The sequence below is a fragment of the Hyaloscypha bicolor genome, assembly GCF_002865645.1.
Source record: "Hyaloscypha bicolor E unplaced genomic scaffold K444scaffold_86, whole genome shotgun sequence".
In the NCBI taxonomy this organism is placed as follows: Eukaryota; Fungi; Ascomycota; class Leotiomycetes; order Helotiales; family Hyaloscyphaceae; genus Hyaloscypha; species Hyaloscypha bicolor.
The window spans coordinates 145,535-172,756 of record NW_020194588.1 but is presented as its reverse complement, the minus strand read 5'-3'; the positions used below and the strand labels follow the sequence as shown (position 1 = coordinate 172,756).

General features: G+C 33.5%; 7 protein-coding genes across 7 annotated transcripts; 4 read left to right on the top strand and 3 right to left on the bottom strand.

The window, feature by feature from the left end:
* Positions 1-2,628: 2,628 nt before the first annotated feature.
* K444DRAFT_410028 (uncharacterized protein) lies at positions 2,629-3,075 on the bottom strand. Its single transcript, XM_024872604.1, has one exon. The coding sequence runs from the start codon at positions 2,970-2,972 to the stop codon at positions 2,676-2,678; it is 297 nt and encodes a 98-aa protein (XP_024736258.1). The 5' UTR covers positions 2,973-3,075; the 3' UTR covers positions 2,629-2,675.
* On the top strand, positions 3,076-4,454 carry K444DRAFT_410049 (uncharacterized protein). The gene has a single exon (XM_024872605.1). It carries the CDS (start codon positions 3,180-3,182, stop codon positions 4,410-4,412), a length of 1,233 nt encoding a protein of 410 aa, XP_024736257.1. The 5' UTR covers positions 3,076-3,179; the 3' UTR covers positions 4,413-4,454.
* K444DRAFT_643443 (P-loop containing nucleoside triphosphate hydrolase protein) lies at positions 4,442-5,734 on the top strand (the record flags this gene model as incomplete). Its single annotated transcript, XM_024884860.1, has 6 exons — positions 4,442-4,588; positions 4,681-4,812; positions 4,875-4,887; positions 5,012-5,125; positions 5,182-5,265; positions 5,313-5,734. The coding sequence occupies 6 exons, from the start codon at positions 4,442-4,444 to the stop codon at positions 5,732-5,734; spliced, it is 912 nt and encodes a 303-aa protein (XP_024736256.1).
* Positions 5,735-5,744: 10 nt separating this feature from the next.
* On the bottom strand, positions 5,745-7,450 carry K444DRAFT_590189 (uncharacterized protein; the record flags this gene model as incomplete). The annotated part of the gene is made up of 3 exons (XM_024878142.1): positions 5,745-6,616; positions 6,648-6,837; positions 7,070-7,450. The coding sequence occupies 3 exons, from the start codon at positions 7,448-7,450 to the stop codon at positions 5,745-5,747; spliced, it is 1,443 nt and encodes a 480-aa protein (XP_024736255.1).
* A 1,231-nt stretch (positions 7,451-8,681) lies between these two features.
* On the top strand, positions 8,682-9,697 carry K444DRAFT_663787 (uncharacterized protein; the record flags this gene model as incomplete). The annotated part of the gene is made up of 2 exons (XM_024886878.1): positions 8,682-9,008; positions 9,086-9,697. 2 exons carry the CDS (start codon positions 8,682-8,684, stop codon positions 9,695-9,697), a joined length of 939 nt encoding a protein of 312 aa, XP_024736254.1.
* A 269-nt stretch (positions 9,698-9,966) lies between these two features.
* K444DRAFT_590185 (uncharacterized protein) lies at positions 9,967-17,960 on the bottom strand (the record flags this gene model as incomplete). Its single annotated transcript, XM_024878141.1, has 4 exons — positions 9,967-10,534; positions 10,606-10,746; positions 16,892-16,922; positions 17,715-17,960. 4 exons carry the CDS (start codon positions 17,958-17,960, stop codon positions 10,200-10,202), a joined length of 753 nt encoding a protein of 250 aa, XP_024736253.1. The 3' UTR covers positions 9,967-10,199.
* A 1,219-nt stretch (positions 17,961-19,179) lies between these two features.
* On the top strand, positions 19,180-20,210 carry K444DRAFT_630144 (uncharacterized protein; the record flags this gene model as incomplete). The annotated part of the gene is made up of 3 exons (XM_024883161.1): positions 19,180-19,204; positions 19,386-19,514; positions 19,609-20,210. The coding sequence occupies 3 exons, from the start codon at positions 19,180-19,182 to the stop codon at positions 20,208-20,210; spliced, it is 756 nt and encodes a 251-aa protein (XP_024736252.1).
* Positions 20,211-27,222: the final 7,012 nt, after the last annotated feature.

The following is a 27,222-nucleotide window of genomic DNA, read 5'->3' as shown; positions in this document are numbered from 1 at the left end:
TAGAAGCAACTTCTCCGGCAGATCTCTGCGTTTTGGGTGAAGCGCTTGCAGGAACCGGAGAATGTTACATTTTAAGAGGACTGAATTAACCTGGTTACCTGCATTGTATCGGTGACGGTATGGCAGCGTAGATGGTGGTCCTCGGGCTGTACCGGCAAACTTCACTTCGCCGGAATAATTACCGAAAAATCCCAAAACATCCCTATTGAAGACTCTTGCTTCCGGGAATTGGCAGCTTGAACAATTTCTCGACTTCAATTAACATTTCCTTGACAAACAATGATTTCCGACTAAGTGATACGCTGACATTTTAGGCATTATACTCTATATTTCCGCATATGCAGTGCCACATTCGGGTATGCACTGTCCTCTATATCTCTTTATAAAGCCAATTCAAAAATTCAAAAATTCAAATACAAAAATGATTTTAAAGTGGGAGGGCAGTACAAACTACTAGTATACGAGAGATGAAACCGGAAGAGGGGGGACAAGCAGCGATGATTATAGCAACTTGCCTGCCCAGAAGACCAGCTAGTACAAAAAAAAGTACATGGTTATCGTCGTTGAGAACAAGTTGAATGATAAGGGGAGAAGCTTTGCTAGGAGAGTTGAAATGTTGAACTGAGAAAAGAGAGACAGGAACTTTTGTCTACCTTATAGGATCTCTTTCGTCGTTGAGGTATACGAGGTGTCTAGCCAAATATTTCCTTTATTTTCTCCAAGTACAGTTTGAGACAGCGGGATTAAGATTATTATGTAGGATTCAGAACCCATCCCGTCCTACCATTGTGTGCTTTCAAGCTGCCTGTATGCGTAATCGTAAGAAGTAAAGCGCACCACTCAACGAGCAGCGGGCTATATAGGACTAGCTCGCCTCCGAAACCTAACGAAGCTCCTTTTTCGGCTCCGTAGCCAGCGGACGAGGTAACGATGTAAGGTTACTCGCAGGCATTTCCGCACCCGGTTCGGACCAGCTCGCCATGCTCGCTAGTGACACCAATTCCGACATCCCAACAACCCCGACATCGATTTTTTAGTCTCTATTAGATTAAAAAACAACCATACAACTAATAAGGATTTTGTTTATATATAATTATAAGCTATAGTAGACTCTATAATCGCGCAATAGAATATTTTTTAATATGATTAGAAGTATCCACTAGCCAACTGCCCAAACCCCCATCCGCCCGCCCCAAAAAAATCGATTTTTAATCACACCTTTATTATAATTACAAATCCTTTAATATATTAATAAGACATAGTATTTTCAATATCCTAACAAGTATATATTTATTTTAATCTTGTAATACGGCTAGAATCGCCTATTAAAGTTGGATTTTTATTTTTTGGTATGCGGCCGCACCCAATAATTTTTAGTAAGCCGGGCATATACCAAAAAAATAAAAATTCAACTTTAATAGGCGATTCTAGCCGTATTACAAGATTAAAATAAATATATACTTGTTAGGATATTGAAAATACTATGTCTTATTAATATATTAAAGGATTTGTAATTATAATAAAGGTGTGATTAAAAATCGATTTTTTTGGGGCGGGCGGATGGGGGTTTGGGCAGTTGGCTAGTGGGTACTTTTAATTTGACTATTAGTATTGCATGGCAACTGCGTGCTAGTGGTCACGTGTTGGTTCACGTGACCGCATTCACTGTATTTAAGCTTTGGCCACCCGTGCCACACCTCCTTTTCCTCGAATCTATCTATATATTATTATTATAATATAATAATAACGTTTTATTATAATAATTAGTTACTAATTTTACTACCAAATTAATTACTATACCACGGGGCAAGAAGCATAAGACTAAAGCTATTAATACTCAGATAATGCAAGGAGATATATAGACTCTTAGTTCTAATAAAAAAAATGGAATTTAATATTAATAAATATAGTAATTAGTTAATAACTGCAAACTAATTTCTTTAGAGAGTATAGTTAATATAACTGCTTCAAATTGCATAATTAATAATTTGTACTATAATTTTCTTATATCGCAAAAGCTCTATTATATAATTATAAACTTAATTAGGGGATATAATAATCTAGTTTTATTATTGCAATATCTTATGCGGCTATTTTAATAATTAATATTTTATCGCAAATGTCGGAGTTGCTGGGTCCGACTTGCTAGTGTAAGTCGGCCCCAGCAAAGCGAGGAATTGCCGACGGGTACTTGAACATCTATCAGGCTATTAGAAATGCTGGGTCAGTAAGGAGGAGAGGCTTGCTTATCACCTACATCGATTGGTTCGGCGCTGTGTAGCCGTAATGTGTGCTGTGGGTCAGCCTGCTCGGTGGCTGAGCAGCGCACAGCCTCGCAACTCCAAGCCGCTGAACAAGTACGACACAAAACTCGGAGTCGTCTCACACGTCGCTACGTAGCCTTCTCCTTCTACCACGACAAATGCTCCAGCTTCACAATTATTAGGAAGCCTCTGTGCGCCGTCTCCGAGTCTACCAGAGGTGTGAAAATTATGCTTCCATTCAGACACAGCTCTGAAGTCGCTCTCTGGCCAACACAAGGAATGTCTGGTAAGGTCTTCCGCTGGATTGGAATTTACTGACAGTTTTGCACTGTTATAGCAGGTCCACAGTCTCCATCACAACATCTACCTATTGCAGAGGGAACGCCTGATCTTGCGATCCTCCCGACCATTTCACGCGATACAACCCAGCTTGGGGGGCCAATATTCAAGCTCATCGAGCACACCCGGCTGACAGGCTTGGGCACAAGTACCTACCCCAACCTCCACCACCTCCAGATTGGTCAGGCGGAGACAGTGTCCCAGAAATAGCGTTCTCCGAGAGATCATACGCGGTTCAAGGGAGAACAAGTTCTGGCTCGGAATACTCGAGCGATGACTCTGATGATTCGCCCATCTCTGAAGATTACTCGGATAACTCTCGGAGGCAGTATAAGTGGCGAAAGAGACTGTGGGAAAGAAAGTCCGCATTAGTGTCGAGGGACAAGCGCAGAGTTGCAGGCATGGCGCCTGGATTCAACCAAATTTCTTCGAGCCTACCGGATCTGAGGTTGTACGAGAAATGGGATGCAAGAACAACGCTGAAGGTACTGCCTCAAGTAAACTTCATTTCTTTCCCACTTCCAGCCGGTGTAGTTTTAGTAATGCTCGTGGTAATATTGACAAGCAGTGTAGGAGATGATGAAATTAAAAGATTCCAGGACCACAGCCAAGAGCAAGAGAAAAGCACCTCGGGACGGAAAGGCCTCGAGCCGTCTGCCAGATCTTGAGGGCATTTTAAGTCGGTCCATTGAGGAGTACGCTGGTTGTAACCTATTTGATGACAGTACTCAGTCTCTATTATATGGGCACCTACTCGATACAATTGCCCGACTACGCGGTGAGGTGGTGCACCTCGGGGAAAAAGCCAGGAAGCCGCGACCACCTTGTCTCAAATGTGTAAAGAAGTTGGCCCCGGTGCCTAAACCGGTGGAAAAGCCGCCCGTTCGATTTCAGATTCTCCACCGAATTTTCTGTGCCAGTATGTCTCATAGTCATGACCGCGCAATTTATGAGGACGAACCAACCAGAAGAAGTACTAGTAGCGGGCTCAGGGGGGACAAAAGAGTGACTAATATCGACCAATATTGCACTCAACACAAGGATTTGTCCTTTATTCTCTTTAAGGAGCATAGTTGTGTTATGTCTAACATGTCAGCGCACAATTTTATGGACAGAGAGAATTTCCGGATTTCCAGTCGAAAGGAACGCTTGCTAGTTGTGTCTGACATCTTGCAGAAGGCACTCAACCAAGTTGCACTATGCTCTCCACAAGACACGAAAGACGATCCTGGACTAATACACATGCATGCGCCGTACTTATTCTTATATCACCACAGAGCTCTTCTATCGGATCTCGCGGCAACGACAGGTGGCGAAACGGAAGAGCATGTTTCCCTACTGCTATCATTCATTAATGAACATTATAGAGATGAGTATAAAGAAGCCGAAAGACTATTCAACACTGGAATTATTACCAAAGAACACGTCGAAAAACTTTACCGTCCGAACAGCATTGTAATCGATAGTACTGGACCCCAGGACCGCGCTTATGTTATAAAATCATGGCTCGAGGTCGATGAAGGGGATATGAAGCTCCTTTGCTGGTCATGGGAATACGATGGTTCATTCCTCAGGAGAGGGGAAACCCACTTGAAGATGAATGCGCCATCAGTTGCGGGTTCTGCTTCGAGTGTCATTGGTGTTTTCCCCATCTCCATGGCCGACCACGAAACTCTTGAGAACCTGAGACTACGAGGGCAAAAGTTCTGGTCTATGAAAGGGCAACATTTTACATGTTATTCTGGCCATGACGTCGCCAAAATGAGGCTCCATGTAAGTAATGTTTGGCATTCTCGATGCACTAACTAACCCCCTTGTCAAAGCACAAAGCAAGATTCATGATAGATACGTCTACCTACTTCAGGATGCATCAGCCTCAGTCCCCAAACCCTTCTCATATCGTCCCGCAATTTGACCCCTGGCCTCCATTCATCCCTCGCAAGGCTGCACCAGATGACTCGTCGATTCTCTGGCTTCCGCCAGTTGTCCACGCATTTGATCTATAAGATAAGAAATGGGGTATGTAAATACCCCTGTGGCATATTTCGTTCTTTAACATGGACACTTGATAGTGAAGCTCTATATCGAACAACTCCATCCCATTCAATGGAATAAGAAAGCGTTTGATCAACTTGTTCTAGGGAAGAGGACCAAGGGACTTGTGAAAGCACTTGTGGAGGCCCGAATCTCCTCAGAAAGAATGGAAGATGTCATTGAAGGGAAGGGCAAGGACTCATTATGCTATTGCATGGAAGCCCAGGAACCGGGAAGACACTAACAGCTGGTAAGTCTCTTTATGGCGAACTTGATAGCCCTTGCTAATAGTATCATCAACAGAAAGGTTGGTCCCTTGACCCAGCGTTGAAAGATGTGATGCCAACCACGTTGATGTTCTTTAAGTGTGGCAGAAATTGCTGAGAAGCCGTTATACCGAGTCACTTGCGGTGATCTTGGGACGAAAGCAACTGATGTGGAGAAGTATATGCAGACCGTCCTTTACCTTGGAAAAACATGGAACTGCGGTAAGTTTCAAGAGCACTTGTGTCCTCGAGAAAAGTTTCTGAACTGACTTTCACAGTCCTATTTCTAGATGAAGCGGATGTGTTCCTTGAAGAAAGGACAACTGGTTATGCTGATCTGGAACGCAACAGTCTAGTTTCCGGTAATAACCCCCCCACACATTTATGTGCTTAGCTAATATATACTCAGTCTTTCTTCGCATCTTGGAATACTACGACGGCATACTCATCCTTACTAGTAACAGGGTTGGGATTTTTGATGAAGCATTCAAATCACGAATTCAAGTATCTTTGCATTACGAGGATCACACAGCTTCGGCACGCAAAGCGATTTGGAAGAATTTTATCAATATACTAGAGAGTTCTAGTGCCAATGCGAACATTGGTGAACTTGAAGACCATCTTGACGAGCTTGCTCAAGAGGAGATGAACGGCAGGCAAATCAGGAATGCGATGACTACCGCTAGACAGCTAGCGCTACATCAAAAGGAGCGATTAGATTGGACACATCTTGAACAAGCGCTCTCAACTGCCAAGGAATTTGATCGGTATCTGAAGGTGCAAGGTGGTCACTCTGATAAGCAATGGGCGAGGGATAACCGGTGGAGATAATTCATGTATATTAATAGAGGAATCTCCGAAGAGCGGTTTGTCCAATTGCCAAAGTACGACTTGAACGATTTACTCGCTGCTTTGAGAGACCCGCAAGCCGACCATGAATGTTGATTTGATAGATACTTTCCGAATCCTGGTTACTTAGACCACGAACTGGTCTCCAAGAAGCTAGCACTAATTTAACACCCGGTCTCGAAGAGAGCATCAGACGAAGTCGCATTAAAAATGCGTTTGCGCGAGTGCTGTTATCGTTGACGACGGCATTGATCAAAGTCATGTCAACAACGATGTACAGATGATAAATACCCGCCAAACATCGAGCCAACAGCTCAAAAGTGCGCTCCGCAGCCTCAGATTCCTGCGACCCAATATCCTGGAAGTGCGGAATCATCACTGGAAAGTTGCCTTCTGCCAGGACTCGCGGGCTGACTTCAAGAATTTGCATGACCAATACCAATAGAATGTCGCTCAAAGAGCAAACCTTCTCGTCAAAAATATTGGTGTGAGGAACGATCCATACGACGGGGATACTGTTTGCTCGTAAGATATCCACGTAATCAACTGCGAAATCTGTTGAGCCAGTTCGGAGCCTTCGTGCTTGGGCGTTCAGAGTTGACGGTGCTTCCCGGCTACTATACCACCACTGCAGCTTTGCTATCTCGTTCTCATCCATCAAAGCAGGTGTCTTTCGTCGATTACGAAGAGAGCGACAGAAATCCAAGGATCCAACCGAGCTTGGAAGGCCTGCGATGATTTTCAGCGACCTGATTTGTGCCATTTGCGAGCTCTGAATCCACTCTGCTTGCCCTGCGAGATGATTCGATATATTTGTAGACATCGATAGTTGACGGTCAAAGTTCACTATTACCGAATGAGCTACTCGCAAGGTCATGAACTCGGAAGAGCAAACTACTTTTTGATATTTCCGAGAGATGGAGGACTTGCATATGAAGCCCTCTGATTTCAGCTCTCGACGCTGCAGCTGCTTCCTTGTCGATATTCCGAGAAGCTTCGGCGATTTCCTCAACAATATCCTTGAAGCTTAAAGAGTATGGTCTGGTAATTGGGGAAAGCGAATGTTTAATCTTGCCTATCTTATACTATTTGACCGCATCCTGAACGAAGCACATTATTTGGACATACAGTTGTGCTACGACACGATTCATGCGATCTGTTTGGTACAAACCCAACGCAAGCTCAGCTCGAGGCAAGACGTCTGCTATCCTCGATACAGTCTTCGATATTTGCGTCAGCAGGTCTTCGTGGTTGATTACGGCCTACGAGTTTAAAGGTTAGCTGCTAGCTTAAGATTAGCCTCAGTGACTGGCTCACAATGAACAAGAACTTGAGCGCTCCCCAAGCAAGGGAAACGTATTCCGGATGATGCTGAGACAAAGTATCCATAATGACCCCATAGTATATCACCCTCTTGGAACAATTTGCCAACCATTTCCGAGCCTTCGACTGTCCCGACCGATTCTGGTACTTCTCTCTGGCTGCAATAACAGCCTCCTCTACATCATGAATTGTCATTGTCTTGGGTGGGAAGATCAGGTTATATTCCTCATCGTTTAACGAGCGCCGGAATAGAGTCCGGGCTTCAAGGTAGGCCGTTTTCGCACATTCAAAACCCCTAAGTTCACGTTTATTAAAAGGTCTGTACTGGGTTTCAATCTGGCTTCTGACCTTTCTTGTGTATCTTTCGCATACCATGTTGACACCCTTTGTTCTGGGTAAACCGAAGGAAGTTGGGCTGAAAACAAAGTGGTAGCCTGGAGAGTCGAATTTTCAAGAAAATGGCTGTCATGCCCACTTCTGGCAGTTTCGTTTGCCTGCAGCCTTGTCAAACATTTCACGAAGCCGGTGCTGGGAGGATGGTTACCATGGCTACTCATCTGACGATTTTGGCGCTAACCTCTTGCGAGGTCTGGCAGTCGTTAAACAGGTGTTGTCTCTGGGTAGATTGTTTGGAAAGCGGCAGGTTGGAAGGTTGAGAAGTGAGGCTGGAGCCTCAAGCCTGGAGCCTCAAGCCTGGAGCCATGGAAGCGCTCGGCATTTCTGCCAATGGCAAATGCCCCCTATAGCCTGGCTCGCTCGTGGGGGCCGACATAGCGGGGCATCCAATGCACCTCTAGCTCAGGCGCTAATCACCCTCGGCTCAGTCAACTCGCCTGAGTAACCTGAGCAGCCCACCTGAGCAACCTGAGCAACTCACCTGAGCACCCTGAGCACCCTGAGCACCCTGAGCACCCTGAGCACCCTGAGCACCCTGAGCACCCTGAGCACCCTGAGCACCCTGAGCACCCTGAGCAGCTCACCCAAGCTAAGCCTAATCATCCTGAGCAAGATTTGCTACATCGTCACGTGTTTTGACTTCTCGTTTTTAGCCAATCGCTCTTGATCTGACCTCTGTTCAAGTAGCGGTGGGCAGGGTTTAGCGTGGCACCTCCACAAACCAGCCAATCTAATTGTCGCTGCTCTGACCCACTTCTCTCCACCAATTACAAATGGCAAGCTTTCAGGCGCTTGTGCGATTCACCAACAACCTCACTTCTGAAATACCGATACCCTCAACCCTTCTTCTTCATTTCTATTGGAAAGTAATCGATTTATTGATGGAAAATCGATATATTGGAGTTTGACAATCTGTAGAATGACTAGATACAGGAGAGTGAAGAGTAAAAAAGGAGAGGAGGGAATCTAAAGTACAGTTCTTATATACCCACTAGTGGGTGGCGATTTCCTCCAGAATATTATAAATCAGATGACTCATATATATTAGTGAGCGTTCCCTGAGCTTCCATAGTGAGCTATTCCATAGGCTTCCATAGTAAACTATTATAAATGAGAGTGGCGAAGCTAATATTAGTAATTGAACCTGGTACTGGAAGGACTAGTAAGCTAGTACCAATTCAACAATTTCCATCCGCTCCTTAGCTATCTCATGTCGCCGTCTGCATATCAAAGAATCAAAACCTCGAAGGAGAGCCGCAGAAACATATATCGCAATGCCAGAGACTGCTCCTCCGCCCCCGCCCCTTGGTTGGCAGGACACGGACCCCTCGACTCTCCCAGAGTTCCTAAAAAACCTACCTCCTGCCCTGATGTGTCACAATATCCGCAATTTCCAAATGACAAACCGTCATCCTTTGGGGGGCGTGGTACTCTCGAAGCTCGGCAAGTAACGCGCATTCTCGAGAATGCCAGGATCCCGTGCTGCATTTGTGGGATCGGTGCCCTGATATATTATGGTGCTGCCCGAGTAAAGAATGTACGTGATCCTAACACTACCAAAGAATAATCATTATTATTCTGATTTTGCGTTCTAAATGTTCTTGTGTTTGCCAGGATTGGGAAATTTGCGTACCCTCCGAGTCGAAGGATAGAGCTGAGGCGCTGCTGAAGTCGGAGAATTACATCGACGAGTACATTTCTCTACCACCATGGCCATTTACGGGCGTGGGATCCCTTAGTTATACTTATACTCGCTTCAAGTTTACAGGAGTTTCATTCTACTTTGTCTTGGTTCCGTCGAAAGACATTCATCTTCCCTGCGAACCCCAAAACTTTCAGCGAAGTCATAACGATCTACCTTTCCCTAAGTTGGATTTATTGATCCAGAGTTTCCTCGAAATGAACGACCACGTGTCTTTAGCCGATGCTATTGACGGTAGCAACGTATCTGAAAAATGGGGTGTCGAAAATCTTGACTTGGAAGGCGAAGTGGACCTGGGTTGGGCGGAATGGAAGAACAGTATCATACGACAAAAAGATGGGAACGGGCCCCACTTTGGATTGAATCCAATAAGACAACATGTTGAGAAACGTTGGCTCTGGGAATTCATGGTCAGGAATAAAGGGGGAAGACGAGGGTGGACCCAGCCCACGGAGCTGTTCGCCACTCGGTTTCGACTGCACGGCGACTCTGATCCGTGGCTGGAGAAGAGAGATAATTGCTAGAAAGATAATCACATCACCTGGTTCTCAAAACTTCATTCAAACCCACCATTCTTCCCCAACTTCTTCCACTTTCAATAAGCTATGATATAATCATATTATATTTCCTTGTGCCGTGTTCGACTTCTGGTAACCCAAGTAATCTATATCTATTCAAAATGACTGTGGCCGGGAGAAGGGTGATACTGGTAATTCACGGGGATGCCATGGTTCTGTTTACGGGGAATGAATTATGAAGAGCCAAAGAAAAGAGCAACAGAAGTTACCAAGGAGTCCAAGTACAAGAAGGGAGCATGATAGTTCTGCTAACAACAGTCCGAACTAAAAGAGATCAAGTGAAAAGAAACCAGGAAGACCAGTCAAATGACAACAAACATACTGAAGATTACGTGTAGAATCAGTGAAAGGGAGTGAACAACAAGTGCGGGCTACATAGGAAAGCAGTCAATCAAGTGCAATAATACAACCTGAGAAATCCATGTATGCCAATATATAACTAGCCAGTCTAATCCAGACCCAATATCGTTCTCGCATAGTTGGTATCTTCTTGCGAATTCTGATCGGCGAAATCTTGAAAGAACAAGGACCGGTGGGCGTAGTTGAGGGCATTGCGGCAATAATAAATCTCGTTGGCGTGGTATTTAAGCAGCCATTCTAAGTCTTGGTAATCATTTCCTTGGTTTCCGGTAGCTCGACGGGTATTGAATGCATCAAGTTTACTACGGAATTGGAAGAAGATGTTGATAACACGGATTTGGTTGTTGCCTAGTGGTGTTTGTTGCGCCGGTGGGGTAACGAGCTCGGTATCGTTAGGGATGTTACGGGGCGTGTTTAAATTGCCTGTGGATAATTAATGAGTGCCAGATAAATACTTTGATAGCCTTCCGCTTTATAGCTAAGACTCGACATACCATTAATGATAATATCTGCGCTGACAGCGTATGCACGATAACCTGTATCAAATTGCCCACCGGTGTGGACAAATATCTCGATGGAGGTTTGGCCGTGGATTGCTGGCACTGACAGCCTGGGATTTGAGTTAGTTAAACTGTCTATTCTTTGTTGAGTAGGATTACCTTACCTTGAGATCTGTAATAGGATGGCCTTAAGATATTCCATGGTCGTCCCCAGGCTCGGCAACGATTGGCGTTTTGCACTATCGATAACAATCGATGCCACAATTACGGGTGACCATAGCGACCAAAAGGGTCAATGGCTTTTTCCGCAAAATCGAATTTTTGGAAAATCGCATTTTTGACCCATTATATATTACTTACTTGAATTATTCCACTTTCAATATATTGCACGCATTATACGGTACTAAAAATGCCTCTAAAGATTAATCTTAAGCCTTATAAAAATAAGATTCTTAGTTGGATCTCTGAGAAGTATATAATTCCTGAGATTTTAAGTAAAATAAAAGAAATTCTATAGATTGAATATAGCCTAAAAACACTAAAACAAGCTCTCTCTAATTAGGGTATATTGCATAATAGAAAAAATAGGTCTCCTGAGATTAAGAGAATCAAATTATATATCTCTGAGTTATTTGCAGGCAATTATAATAATAATATAATTCTCTAAATACTTTTAGTTAAGGGAATACCCCTCTACTACTAATAGCTTATATAATATAGGCTAGATCTTGGCCTTATTTAAAGAATAATAATAGAGGAAAGAGAGTAGAAGTACTAATAGCTTATAGGTATTATATATAAGAGAAGTTAGACTATAGGAGGATTAAAAGCTATAGAGCAGGCTTAATTAAGATATATTTCCGTTAAATAGGGGTTACTACTTCTCGTAAATTAATCTATAATATTATTAAGGGCCTAGATAGTAAGGGCTATAAGCGTTATATAAATAATATATAGTATAAAAAGCAAGAGATAATAGTTAAAGGCCCGGATTAGAGGTAGTCTCTTAATTAGTATAATAAGCTAGCTCTATAGGGCTTCTAAATCTATACTACTATTAATATTTATTCTTATAATATTATTTAGTACTATATAGGCATTTCTAATTATATAATATATAGTATACTTAGCTAATTTCTTTAGGTACTCAGAAAGCTTAGCTATTATTCCCGAGTAATTTCCTCTAATAAAAAAGAAGAGGTCTCTTTTATTACTAAAGTCTAATATATTCTCTCTTATATAATAATACTAATTCTTTCTTTTAAGAAGATCTATTACTTTAGAACTAGTATAAAGAATTAAAGAATTAAGTTTTAGTAAAATTAACTTAAGAAATTCCGGCTATATTATTAGTATATTTATATTTATATCTATTTATATAATTCTTTTACTTGGGCTAATCTAATATAGGACTTTTTTTGAGCCTTTATAGTAGCTAGGGACTTTAATAGTACTTTTATGAACCGAATTACTATACTAGCTATTTATATATTTATTATATAATATACTATAGTATTATATATAAATATATAGAATTACTACCGGATCCAGAAAGATCTAAAGAGGAAATACTATATAGTAGGAATTTCTATATTTTTCTATAAATATATAGCTATTAAATAATATAGGCTTTTAGTAAATAAAGGGCTTTTAGCTAAATTAGAGCAAGATTATATTAATTAGAATAAGTTATTTCTATAATCTTTTTCTTTTTCTAATTTGGGTAGTAGCTTATAATATAGCTTAATTTAGAGGCTTATATAATTCTTATTTAAGTAAATAAACCGAGCTCTAATATCTTTTTATTATTAGTTTCTCTTTTTAGCTCTAGAGCCTCTTAGTTAGCTAGACTACAAATATATCTTTATATACTAAGATTATTAGCTATAGATATTAATAAGTATTTACTATATAATATCTTAATATAATATAAATTATAGCTTATAGATATTGGAATTAATTCTTTAAGCCTTATAAAAGAAACTAGTAAATTAGACGGTTTTAGGCTTTATATTAAGGTATATTACTGCCTTTAGCTTACTATATAATATTATATTACTAGTAGAAACTTAAGCCTATAGCTAGAACTTGTTCTAAAGATTAAAATTAGTACTAAAGAGATATAGCAAAATGGATCTCGCCTTAAGTAACTAATCTTAGAGAACTAGAAGTTTATAAAGACTATATAATTCTAATAAAGAGAGATTAAAGAAGTAGATATTAGTAAAGAAAGTAATTTATGTAAGTTAGATAAGAAGAAGTAAAATAAAAAGCAGCCGGATAAAAGAGACTTATTAGAGTAAAAGGCCTAAAAGAAGAAGTAAATCTTTATTTAAGGATTTTACTATCTTTTTATCTTTATTATATAATTTACTTATAATTATATCTTTTTTCTTTCTTTACTTTAAAATACTTTCTAGAAAGATTTCTGGCTTTCTTTTCAAATGCCCTATATATAGAAATACTCTTAATAAGCCTAGCTAGTTCTAGTATAAGTAATATAATATAGAAGTCTCTTATTTATTTAATTTATATAATTTAAAACCTTAGTATTATAGTATTTCTCTAATTAATCTTATAATATCTTCTCCTATATTATAAAATATAAAAGAGACTACTATTAAGATTTTAGATAATAATCCGATATCCCCTATTAGTAGCTTCTATTATATAGCCTTCTCTTCTTTTCTATTATTACTTATAGAGCTCTTTATTAAATTTTATTAAGCCCGGGCTAAGCCTAAGTAAGAAGCCTTTCTAATTAAATAAGAAGAGAAAAAGAAGACTAGATATCTTTCCTTTATATTATATAATATATAGGCTATTAAACTATATCTAAATTACTCTAGTTAGATTAAATTAAGGCTAAAACCTTCCAAAGCAAGTAATTTAAGCCTATTTCTCTCTATATTTATTATCTAATTATATAGGCCAAGAGTTATTTCTTATATAATAATTATAGCCGGTTTATATTAAGTTTCTGCTATTACTACTACTAGAAAAGAGCAGAAATGTCTGAATACTAGCTTTTTTTATCCTCTTTTATTATCTATAATTTCAGGTAGAAAAATCCAAGTTTAGATTTTAAAAGAAAATTATATAATTAGCTCTCTTTAAAGTTTAAAGATATTATATCTAGCTATTTAATAAAGAGCTTAACTCTTTTTTTCTTATATCTTCTCAGTTCTATATTCTTAATATATATATATATTCCTTATTTATTAATTATATAATACTTATATTATTTTAGGAAATAATATTAAATATAAGGTTTTTAAAATAAATCTCTTAAAACTTAGATATTAGAATAATAATCTAATATAAGCCTTTATTATTAATAAGCTTATAATAAGTATTCTAAATAGAAGATATAGCTAAATATATAGTTATATAAAGAAGCTAGTTCTCTAAACCGGGAAATATAAAACTTAAATAGCTATAGCTTAAAAAAATAAAGATAATTTCTTTTTATAAGATCTAAAAGAGCTTTCTTCTAGAGAAATTTATATAATAGAGAATCTTTTACCTTATTTAGTTATATTAGTTTAAAAGAATATTTATAAGTTTCGGGCTTATTTAATTCTATTTATAAAGAATAAAGACCTTATTCAGAAAAGCCTTTAATACTATTAAAAGAGATATAAGGCTATTCTTATATTACCTGAACTATTTAAGCTATTATATAATAGAGAAAAGAAGTTATCTCTCTTGCTTTTCTTTTTAACTTCTCTTTTAATAGGGGTTACTTCTTCCTAATTAGAAGCCGTTAAAAAAGAGAAGTATCCGGTTTTATAAAACTATATTTTATTATATAATTAAATAGTTCAAAAAGTAAGTTCTTTTATTAAGCTATTTCTCTACTTTTAACTAATATTTATTTCTAGCCTACTAAAGTAGCTAAAGCTAAATATATAAAAGTCGAGCCTATTATTAAAGTAGAGCCCTTTTAATCTATTCCGAAACTAATAGTATTAATATAATACTTATTTAATTTATATACTAATACTTCTCTAAAAAGAAACTTTCTTCTAGCCAAGTTCTAGCCTTACTAAAAGAAGCTATCCTTTTTTCTCCCTAATTCGCACTTTCTAACTTTCCAGAAACTATATATTAATATATAAATCAGTGATCTGTAACTCTTAAGTATAAGAAGATAGCTAAAGAATATAAAAGTATACTTCTTATTAAGCTTTAAGAGCTTAAAGACTTTATAGAGAAAGAAGATATAATTCAGAATTTGGTAAGCTATACTTTTAAGGAAAGAAGAAGCTTAAGTAATTATATATAAAAGCAAATATAATCTCTTTTAGGTCCAGAGGTATTTTGTCTAGAAGAATAAGCTAAGAAGCAAATTAGGCCAAATTATATTCAGACTAAGAAGAATTAAGCTCTAGCTAAGAGAGAGAGAGAAAGGGCTATTTCGCTTATTTAAAGTATATTATATAGTAGAAGAATTAGAAAGATATTTATAAAACAGATTAAATAAGTTAAGTCTAAGGGTTTAAAGAAAAGAGGAAAGAATCTAAGAAAGAAATAAGGCTTTTTAACTTGGTTTAATATTAAGAGATTCTATACTTATTATATAATATTTTGGAACTAGATTAAATTCTCTTTTTCTTAATTTTTAGGTATTTCCAAATTAAATTATAATTATAAGTAAAATTAAAAGAGGACAAATATTAAGAGCTTAATATAATCTATTAGATATTATATAAAAGCCAAGTAATTATATAATATAATAAAAGTAGTTCTATTTATTTATTTATAATAAAAGAAATATTCTAGCTAGAGTAATATTTAGGCTTTAAAATCTAGCTACTTTATATAATTTGAGGGAATTTAGGCCATTTTCTACTATTGCCCTCTTTTCTATTATTATTAATATCTCAAGTACTATATTAGATTATATAACTATAATAAATATAGTTACTATATACTTTATATTACTCTTTTTTAGGAACTCTTAAATACTTCTTAAAAATGCCTTAACTATTTTAATAAGTAATATAAGAAGTTTGAATATTAACTTGGCTACTATATTATTTAGTATAGATTATATAAACTTAGAAGAAGTAACTTATACTTGTTAGATTAAGATTATATTAATAATCTTAGAAAGAAGTAGGATATTAAAGATAGTAGTAATATAGAGACCTTTAATTATAATATCTAAAGGTTCTGGATTATTAATATTAAAGATATACTTCTACTAAGGGCTACTATTAATAACTAAGGACTGGAGCTTATTTCCTTCTATATAAAGGAAGTACTAAATATTATTAGAAGCGTCTATACGAGTTCAGACAACTAGATTTTATTGAGCTTGGGCTGCTATTATATATATATAAAGTATTATATGTAAAATATTATATATAAAGTATATATAGAGAGAAAGAATATATAAGTATATATATATAAGGAAATTGGAGGAAGGATTGGGAGCTGAGAGCCTATTTTATAGATATCTGGGGCCAAAAATAACTTAAATAGAAGCCTGAATAATTCAGATTAAGCTATAAATTAAGCTGTAAATTATATAGTTATTTGATATAGTTCAGATAATACAGGCAAAATAATTGGCTAGGGCCTTAGAAATAGGGCTATAAAGCTGTGAATTATATAGTTATTTATTATAGTTCAGACTATAGGGCTAAAATAATTGGCTGGGGCCTTAGAAATAGTTATATAAAGCTGTGAATTATATAGTTATTTAGTATAGTTCAGATAATGGGGTCAAAATAATTATATATGGCCTTAGAAATATGGCGAAAATGCGAAAATCAGGCATTGACCCTTTTGGTCGCTATAGTCAACCAGAACAATCGTAAGGTATTGATTGTAATCGATAGTACAATCGATTATTTAGCGAGCTAATCCCTACATACGTATGATTTTACCCCTTTTCTAATGCCAGAAGATCCAGGAGTTTAGTAGAGTACTATACTATATATAATAAAGGTAAGGCTCTCTCTTATTTACTTATTTAAAGAAAGTATCTAGAACTCTACTTCTTTTCTAGTACTTAAGGTACTCCTGCGTCTTGTTTCGGCTTCAAGCTACCCCCTATTCTAGGTTGCTTACCGTACGACAAGCCCCTGAAAAGACTCCCTCTGGCTCATCGCTCATTAGTACTATTAAAATAATATTAATAGCTATTCCTGCATCCGGTAAGACATAGTCCATACTAGCAAGGGGGTCTGTTACGATTTACCCTACCAAAAATCGGCCGCACTCACATATTACTACCCCTCCTTCCTTTTCTCTTAGCATTTACTATTACTTAAAATATTTACTCTCTCTTTAATTCTTCTCTCTCTCTCTATATATAAAAATATAAAAGTAAGAGGGGGGATTAGGGGATATCAAATTCAAGTAGTTAAAAGCCTTGGTTCTCATTACGAAGGCGACGGGCGAAAAAAACCAGCCACTCGCCAAATCGCGAGGAATACCAAAATCGCTACCTTTAGAAAATTACACTAATATTCAATACAAGGCCTAAACTCTTTACTTTTTAGTTTGTGCGATAGAGAAGAAGCAGATCTATCTTTTATAATAATTTTGCTAGAATTAAATTCAAGTTACAATTACGAGAATTTTTTTATTACAAGGCTAAGATTACACAAATTCTCGCTAAGGGATTTGGACGGTTTTTTTCGCCCGTCGCCTTCGTATTAAAGGCGGGGAAAGGCCCCTTAATATAGTACAAATTCACTAGTCTCCCACTAGCCCCCCCATACGCTGGCTGCCTTAGGCCCATAAGCTTGGCAACTTTTAATGGGGGGAGGGGTTAAGAGGGCGAGTATATAAAAGTAAAAAGCAATAAGTGAAGAGAGAAAGTGAGAAGTAAGCTTCGAGGCTTGTGGGTTGCGAGGAAAAGGGAGCCCTATAATTATAGGCTGCTTATCGCTAAATTTTAGGGCTACGGTCACTAAATTATAGGCTATAGGTACTAAAAATTTAGTGCTTAGCTTTCGTGGGGTGCGGGGTAATAATCATTTAGTAATTGATTACCAATCGATTATAATCAATAGCTAATCAATAGTGCACACAATCGATTACTAATCGATTGCTCAGTAATCGTTGCCGAGCCTGGTCGTCCCGACGGCAATATCGACATCTTGGGTCCGACGGGGGCTTCCTCGCACATACATTGCCCAGCCGCCAAGAAAAGCGAACGGGATTCTGTAATACTCAAAAATTTGGATCATGAATCTCGCTGCAAGGCAGAGATCATTGATTTCTGGCGCGCGTGAACCATAGTAGAGCTCTCCGAAACGTGTGGTATCGTATACCTCGGCCAGTGGGGCCAGAGTTGAGGTCGAGGCTTCGCCTTGTTGTGAAGAACTCATGATATATTTTATCAATTTCAGGAAGGTTTTGTTTGCGAAGACAGAGGGCGCAGAATAATATGGACAAAGTGATGGAGAAGAAACGGCTACAGTAGAGTCTTAAATAGAGGTGGAAAGGAGTATTATATACATTTTTAAGCTATTCTTATCCTTGACAATAGCATGGCATAGCTTTGTTGTACAGGCGCTTACGTTTCAAGACTGGTCTTGAAGAGGGTTTCTCGAATCTGTGCCCCAACTTACTATTCCCAGGAAGCGCCAAAATTTCGATAGCTGGCGCAGCCCGCACCTCGAGACATGTAAGTAGGCTTCGCTCTCAATTGGTGAGTATTGAGGATATTAAAATTCAATATCACAATGTAGGGGGGCTCAGCTCTAGGTTGGTGTTTCAAACAAGCGCTCAAGTTTAGACAACTGGCGCAGCTAGCACTTCGGGCTGCTCGAGTCAGGCAACGGCCGAGTGGCCCATGACCAGGTCCAGCTCCGTGTTGGTGTTTCTTGCACACATTTAGCAGGGTTCTCACAACATTTTGGCCTCAGATCTCTGTAAGTGTTTCATGAAATCGAGGAGTTAGACCTTTCCAGGACCTTCTTGCGCCTTGCTGCATCTACGGGTTGGTTGTTGGCAACCAAGTTGTGACCGGTGAACAATACGCGCCGTCGGATCGATAAGTGTGCGATATAGCCAAAATAAGGAATCAAATGACACAATTACCTTTTTGAAGGCTAGAAAGGCGTACTCTGGGTTACGCGCAGTTGGCTTTGAAGGTTGGTAGGCCGGGAGCCCTGAGCCGGTGCTAGTCTTTCAATGAAACATACATGAAAATAAACTAACAAGTGATAAGTACTTGGCTGAGAATAGATTTTCTCATTCGAGTTACTAAAATTAGTAATTATATTACTGCAATTCTTTTTATAGGCAGTCGTGAGTTGGTAGACTCTTACCAAACCACTAAGTCGGCCTGGCTATTTCTACTTCAACGACGCGCGCCTTGCTATTGCAAGTGTCAGACCTCCAAAAGGGGAAAGATCTCTACATATATAACCTGCCCTCTGTAAGTCTACAGAGCTCAAACAAAGGCCAGAACCGTGACAGCTCTTTATCTTTAGACTCGGGAACTTGCTCTCCTATACAATACTTCTGCCAACCCAACCCCAGTTCTTTTCATCCGAGATTCACGACTTTCACTCAAAAGTTCTCAGTTGGGACTGGTTTACCATGCCATCACGGCCGTCGCGCATGAGTATGTCAGTCATTCTGAATTTGATCACCTTATTCATCCTGATTCGAATTAGCTAGTGTCAACTGGAGATATTCCTCGTATTTCATTATTATCCCCACCTTGCTTCTATATGGTAAGATTCTTTATGTACGAGCCAGCGCCAAAAGCAAGAAAAGTAGGCTAACGCTTGAAATCTACATAGTTCTTTCTCTCACCGGCTGTGTATCAAACTCGCCAGGATTACAAAATATCTTCCTAACAGCGATTCAACACCGGAATGGTAACTTAACTACTACCTCGACAGGAGTTCAATTGCGTGTGGGATACTTCGGTAAGTGCATCATTACACCTTCCATTACTAAAAATAACAATTACGAAAGGAGTATGCGGGCATGCCAGCACGGATACAACTTGTTTCATTTCAGCAATGACTTCGTTGGATAAATTAGCATCACAGCTCAACTCCACCATAAATCTCAGCGATGTTGACATTAACCAAGTCACTGCCCTTCTCTCCGTGGCATTGGTTCTGCAAACCAAAATACTCTTTCCACTTTTGGCTGCCGCTGGCTCTTCGTTCCTCCTTGGCATCACATGTTTCATTCTTTTCAAGTGGGCCGCGAAACGACCTAAAGTCAACCTCACAGAATCTTCTGCCAAGCGATTGCAAATTTACAGGCGGGGTTGCCTCGGCTTTATCTGGACTTCTGTGGGTCTTTCCACCGCCTTGGTGGTGTCAGTCTCCGAATCTACAGCTGCGTTGCAGTTTTGGACGGCCAATGCGCCTGAGTCGAGCATGATTGTGTCTACTGGAACAACTATGCAAGCTTTGCAATGGGTTCTAGTTGTACTATCGGCCCTCTTTGCACTCACGGTTTCTTCTATGCTTAGAGTAACTGAAACCGGGACTCTTCCGGGACCCAGAGGAAATGGATTGCCCCCAATGGGTTCAACAATGCCGCCGGCATCAGGAGGTCGATTCCAATCTCCAGGCCAAGGAGTACCACCACCCCCACCATTTATGTAAATTTGTATATTAATTCTGTTTTCAATTAAATAATAAATCAAGCTTTTTCGAATTAAATAAATATAATTATTACTTCATATAATCTTATTAACTTGTATATAAATTTATTATTTATTTATTAAAAAATTCTTTTAAGCTTTATATTTTTATATTTCATTTAAAAGAATAAATTATATTATTTTTAATTCTTAATTTATTAAAAATATAATTATATAAATAATAATAAAATAATTTATTCTTTTAAAAGAAATATATAAAATAAAACTAGTATTATATAATATAAATTAAATTAATTTATTTTAATTCTTATAAGCTTTATAGTAATTAAATATATTAATTAAAATAAAATAAAAAGAATCTTATTATATAATTAAATAATAGAATTAATTATTTTATAAATTAAATCTTTAATATAAAAAAGACTAATAAATTTTAATATTATAAAAAGAAAATTATAATAAAATAAAACTTATATAAAAGATATTAGAAAGAAAAACATAACTAATACTAATAATAAAAGTATATATAATAAAGTAAAAATAGTATATAATTATAAAAGTATTATTTAATTATTAAAAAGGCAAATAATTTTATATATTACTTTTAAGTTATATAATAGTAAATAAGTTCGTAATTATATAATTATTATATAAAAATTACTAAAATAATATATATTTTTTGAAATAAAGTATAGTTTATTATATTATAATATAAAAAGTATTTATTTAAAGAAAAGAGCTAAAAGTAAGCTTTAATTTTCGAGAAATAAGAAATATAATTATATAAAAATAAGCTTATATATATATAATATATTAATTATAAAACCAAGTTTTAACTTATTATAAACTATAAATAAAATTATAGAATTAATTAAAACGCTTTTATAAAATAATTAAGGTTATTAAATAAAAAGATATATAAGTAAAAAATAAAAGTATTTAATTATAGAAATAATTTTATTAATTAATTACTTTAATAAGTAATCAAAAAAGTTAAATAATTTTATTTTAAATAATTTATTAAATATATTAATATAATTGAGTTTTATTAATAATTTATTAAAATAATTATATTATTAAATTAAATAATAAATATATTATTAAATAGGATTTTAGTTTTCGTTTTATTATAATATTAAGAATTAAATAAAAAATAAATAAAAAATTTTTTTTATTAATAAAAGATATATTTTAATTATTAAGATTTTGTTTTAATTTCTATTAATTTTATTTATTAAAAGTTAAAATTTTTAATAATAAAAGCATATATTTTTATTTTATATTTATTTTAATATAAGTATAATTGGTCACGAAACCGGGCTCTGGGCTTGGAAAGCAGGTAGAGTGGCTCTTAATCCGAGGATTCTAAACTAAGGAGGGAAGCTCTAAGTACAGGAGCTTTGGTATTCTAAAGACTAGCCAGCCGCATGCGTCATCGCGTGGTCACGTGACGCTAAATTTACTAGTGAAGCGGTAGAGCGTAACATAATTCTTTAATTATTATATAATTAAATTAAGTCTAATTAAATATTTAAAATCTTAATTTATTATATAACTTATATTTCCTTATAATTAATAATATTTTTAAACTTTAAGCTTTACCTTTTTTATAACTCTTATAATATCTTTTTATATTTTTCTTTAAATAGAATATATTATTAAGTTTAGTAATTTTATATTTTATTTATTATTAAATATTTTTTATAAAATTAAAATTAATAAATATATATAATAAATATAAGTAAATATTAAGTATTATAAATTTCATTTCTTATTTTAAATATTACTTATATAAATTATATTAAATTATATTTTCTAATTAAATAAAATATTTTTATATATTTAGCTAAATATTAAAAAATATATAAAGAAGTATATATAGTTTTAAAAAAAGACATTAATTAGTTTTTTATTAAAAATATTTTTAAGGTATTTATTAGTAAATAATAAAATAATAAAATGAATTAGTAAGTTATAGAATTATAGTATTAAATTTAGTATAGAACTAATTTCTATTTTTTTATAAGGTTTAGAGAAGTTTTCTTTAAATAAGAAGCCCTAATAATATATATATATTTAGTAATTTATAAGCCTAAAACCTATAATATAAATAGTAATATAAATATAATATTAAAGAACTATTAATTTCTTTAATTAATACCTGTAATATTCGAGGTTTATTATATATCCTTTAATTATAAATGACTTTATATATATTATAATTATATTTCTCTTTTAGAATCTTATTCTTAAGATTTATTAATTTATTCTAGTAAAATATTTAATTAAAATAAATTTCTAATATTTTAAAAAGTAGTTTTATTAATATAATCTAAATAATAAATATAAAAATTATTTAATTAAATTAAGGCTAAATAAATAAAAAGAAATAGTAATTATATTTCAGATAAAAAAACTAGCTAATAATTATAATTTTATTTAGAAACTAAGTATTCTAATTAGTTGAATTTAAAGTACTAAGATATTATTTTATAAAATTAATACTATTTATTGGATTTTATATTAAAATAATCCAAATAGCTTTATAATAAGAATTTAATAAAATATTTATATAAGAAACTTATATAAATATTTCTAAGATTCTAGAAATTATTTATAAGTTTCTAAAAGTATATATTAATTAGTTATACTAATTTCTAATTAAAACTAATATAAAAACTAATAATCAATTCAAGTAATTCTTTATTTTTATAAATAAACCTCTTTATATTATTATATATTCTTTTTTTAATAATTATATATATAATAACTTCTTTTATTTTTATTTTCTAGCCTTTTCTTTTATTCTTTTTCAAGTTTTCTTTAATTATTTTTAATTAATTTTATAATATCTGGCTTTATTATTTATTTTTATAATAATAAATATAAGGGTAATCTTATAGTCTTTTTTTCTATTACTAATAAATACTTGAAATATTTTAAGTATTTATTTATTAATTTCTTTATTTTATATATTATAATATTTAATAAGAAAAGTTATAACTATTATAATAAGGGTTCTAAATCTTATATATTAGTAGTTTTTTTTTAGCTTTAATATTTATTAAAGCTAATATAACTTTAGATTACTTATTACTTATTAAAGGCTTACTAATTCTAAAAAAATACTATTATTATAGGCTAGGCTTTTATATAAAGAACACTAGTAATTCAATTAACTAAATAGAATTCTTTAAGGAAAAAGAAAAGAGAAAAACGAAAAGAAATAAAATTATATTTCTTGAAATATTTAAGTTCTTTAAATAATATATAATTATTATATTAATTTAAGGAAGTATATTATATAATAAAGGCTTTGGCCTTTATTATATAACTTAATAATGGCTTTTAGCCTAGTATATAAATCGGGGTTTAATTTATTATAATTATTATAATATTTAAGAAATTTCTTGAAATTTATTCTAAATAATATTATACTAATATAAATAATACTATTAATTAGGTCTTTAAAAACTAGAAAAAGTTTAATAAGTTTCAGAATTTTATTTATTGTTTTAATAAAGCTAATAAAAATATTATTTAAGTTAGTATTTTAAAGATAAGTTTTTCTAATATATTTAGATATTTATTAATTTCTTAAAAAAATATTATAAAGTTTACTTTTAGGGTATTAATTTTATTAAGATTTTTAAATTAACTATTAATAGTACTTTAAGTATTAATAATATAATACTTATAATTATTCGAGATTTAATTTTAGAAATTCAAGTCTTTTATAAGATATATATAAGATATATATAAATATTAATATAGCTATTTCTTTAGAAATCACATATATAGTTACGGGATACGGGATACGAGATATAGGTAATAGGATATAGGTAATAAGGTATAGAATATAGGATATAGTTATATAACCTCGTATCTTATTAGTAACTTGACTGGTAAACTAGATCTCTTTAGACTTAGCAGATTTAGGGATTATATATTAATACTATAATACTATAATTCTTACTTCTAAATAATAATAACTTTACTAACTAATATAACTAGTATTTCTATATTTATATAATAGTACTATATATTACTAGTAAACTAATACTAATTAGTTTATATATATAGATTAGAGAAGATTTTAGATTAGTCCTAAAAGTATTTAATAGCCTAAGACAAATCTAGTCTATTTTATATTAAAGAAAAGAACTATTTATTAACTTTATAAAAGTATTTAGTAACCTATAAAAAAGATATCTAGCTCTTACTAATTAATAAGTAATTAGCTATTTAATTATTTATCTATTTAACTTCTATTATTCTTTAAAACTAACTTCTTTTAGCCCTAAGACTACTTTCTTAGAAACTATCTTTTTTACTTATATAATACCTATATTTATAGGACTCTCTCTCCGGAATATATATTCTATATATATCCTTAAAGCTCTTTAACTACTACTTCGATTTTATTATTAAATTGAGTTCTTTGAGCTTTAGACTTTCCCGGAATTATAATATTTCACTTTCTAAATTTCTTATTATAAATAAAATATTTAAGGGCAAAATATTTACTTTAATACCTATAATATCCCTGGATATCTGGGGTATCTGGTATCTAAACTAGGTATCTGGTATCTTAATCAGGTATCTGAGCTAGGTATCTGGTATCTAAATCAGGTATCTAAACCAGATATCTGAACCAGATATCTGGATATCTTTATTACTAAATTCTTTCTATAAACCTACTATAAACTACCTTATCTTTAAACCCCTCCTGCTACGAATTATATATATATACTAGGAAGAACCTGAATTCGGTTTAGTATAGATACTATTAAGAGAAAGAAACTAATTAAGAAATAAGAGAATAGTATTAATCTAGTAATTATAATAAAAGCTAAACTTCAGGAATATATAACTACTAAGATATATTAGTATATCTTATATAGGAAAAGTAATAATAATCTATAGGATCTATTCCAGAATAACTTTAAAAACTTTAATACTATAGTATATAATCTAATTAATTATATACTTATATAAAATCTTTGAGCCTAACTTTAGTATAATAGTATTTATATTAAATAGAACCATAGAAATCTTACTATTATATAATTCTTTATTAATCTTACCTAAGAAAAAATAAAGAATATATAAAATAAAGCTAATATTATTAATAATAATTTAATTAGAATAAATCTTTTTTAAGAATCTATTATATTAGTTTATTTTACTCTAGATAAAACTAGATATAAGAGAACTAGATAATCTTAATTAAGAAATCAAGCTATTTATTTACTTTTTCTAAATTAAGGCTATTTATTACTTTTACTTTTATTACTACTAGTATTACTACTAAACCCGAATTACTATTAATTAGTATCTACTATTTCTACTAGAAAGCTTATTAGGGAAGTAGTAAAAATATACTTTAAAGTATAGAAATATAATAGAACTAATAGTAGTTTTAATTATAAACTTACTATTTTCCTTAATATTTACTAAAATATAAAGCTTTCAGAAAAGATACTAATAAGAGCTTTTCCTACTATATTAAAGGAACTAGTATAAGACTACTTCTATAATAACTAGCTCTCGAGCCATATATATAAAGAGGCCTATATAAATATTTATAGCTTCTTTAAAGGCCCCGGTTACTATTATTAAAATTTAGATAAATAGAATACTATTATCTTAGTAACTATAATAGTAAAGAAACCTAAAAAGCTAATATTTAAGCTTATCTAAATACTAATTAATAACCTATATAAATTGTAATATAGCCTTATTCCTGTCTTATAAAGTACTAAATTCCTATATAATAAGATTATTATTTCTTATTAAGGCTTACCGGTATACTAATATATAGTTTCGGACCCTCCTAATAATCTCGGCTAGCTTATTAATAAGCTCTAATTATCTATTACTACCTATAAGAAAAAGTAATAAATTATTACTAAAACCTACTTTACTAATTAATAATACTATTCTCAAAATCCTTTAAATTACTATTTATTCGGAAATTATTAATATAGACCTAGCCATAACTTCGGAATCTATAATAACTACTTCAAGCCCCGTAATTATAATAATTATACTCTAAAGTTATATTTTATATATAAGAAACCCAAATACCGCTTATAGAAGTATATACTAAAGAAATAAGAAACTAAGAAGGCTTAATTTAAGAATAGAAACGTTTACTAATTTAGATCCCGAAATACCCGTAACTTTAATAAATACTTTAGTAGTACTTATATATAGTATATTACCGAATTTAAAGAAAAAGAGAATAATAAAAGTAATAAGGACAAACTAGTAAGTAATACTTTTAAAGCCTTACTAGCAGAAATAAATAAAAGAGAGATATATTACTCTAATTCTTACTTTATTTCCGTTAAGAGCTTCCTAGCTACTCCTATAGCCCTTACTCTTACTATTCCCATAACTAATACCCTTATAAATAACCTTATTTCTCTTTCTCTTATATACTAGATAATAGGCAAAAACTATACTTTAGAGCCTATTAAATAGATAGAAATGTAATAGGTATATATAATAGTATATAGACAGGTATTAGATATTATAGATCTAGTTTCCTATTTTAGGTAAAGCTTATAATCGGAATTATACGGGCAATCGGAATTATATGAATTATATAGAATTATATTTCCTAGTTAAGTAAAGTGCTTTGCAGGCTTGGCTAAGTACTAGGGAATATATAGGGAGATACTTCTAGCTTTGGAAAGGGATATTAATTAGTTTTTTATTAGAATTAATTCTTGGAATTAGTTATATTTGCAAGTATTACTCTATAGCTTACTTACCTTAACTACTTATATATTACCCTGCTATTATATGTCTTATATTCTAATTAATCTAACCTTCGGGAAGTAGTTTATTACGAGATAATTAAGCTATTAATAGACAAAATATTAATAGCTAGAGTATTAACCAGAAGAAGCGCCTCTACTATTACTAGAATAACCTAACCTGGTATTCAGGGGAGTGCCTAGTCAAGTACTCTTTATATTACCTAATTAGGAGAAGGAAATAGA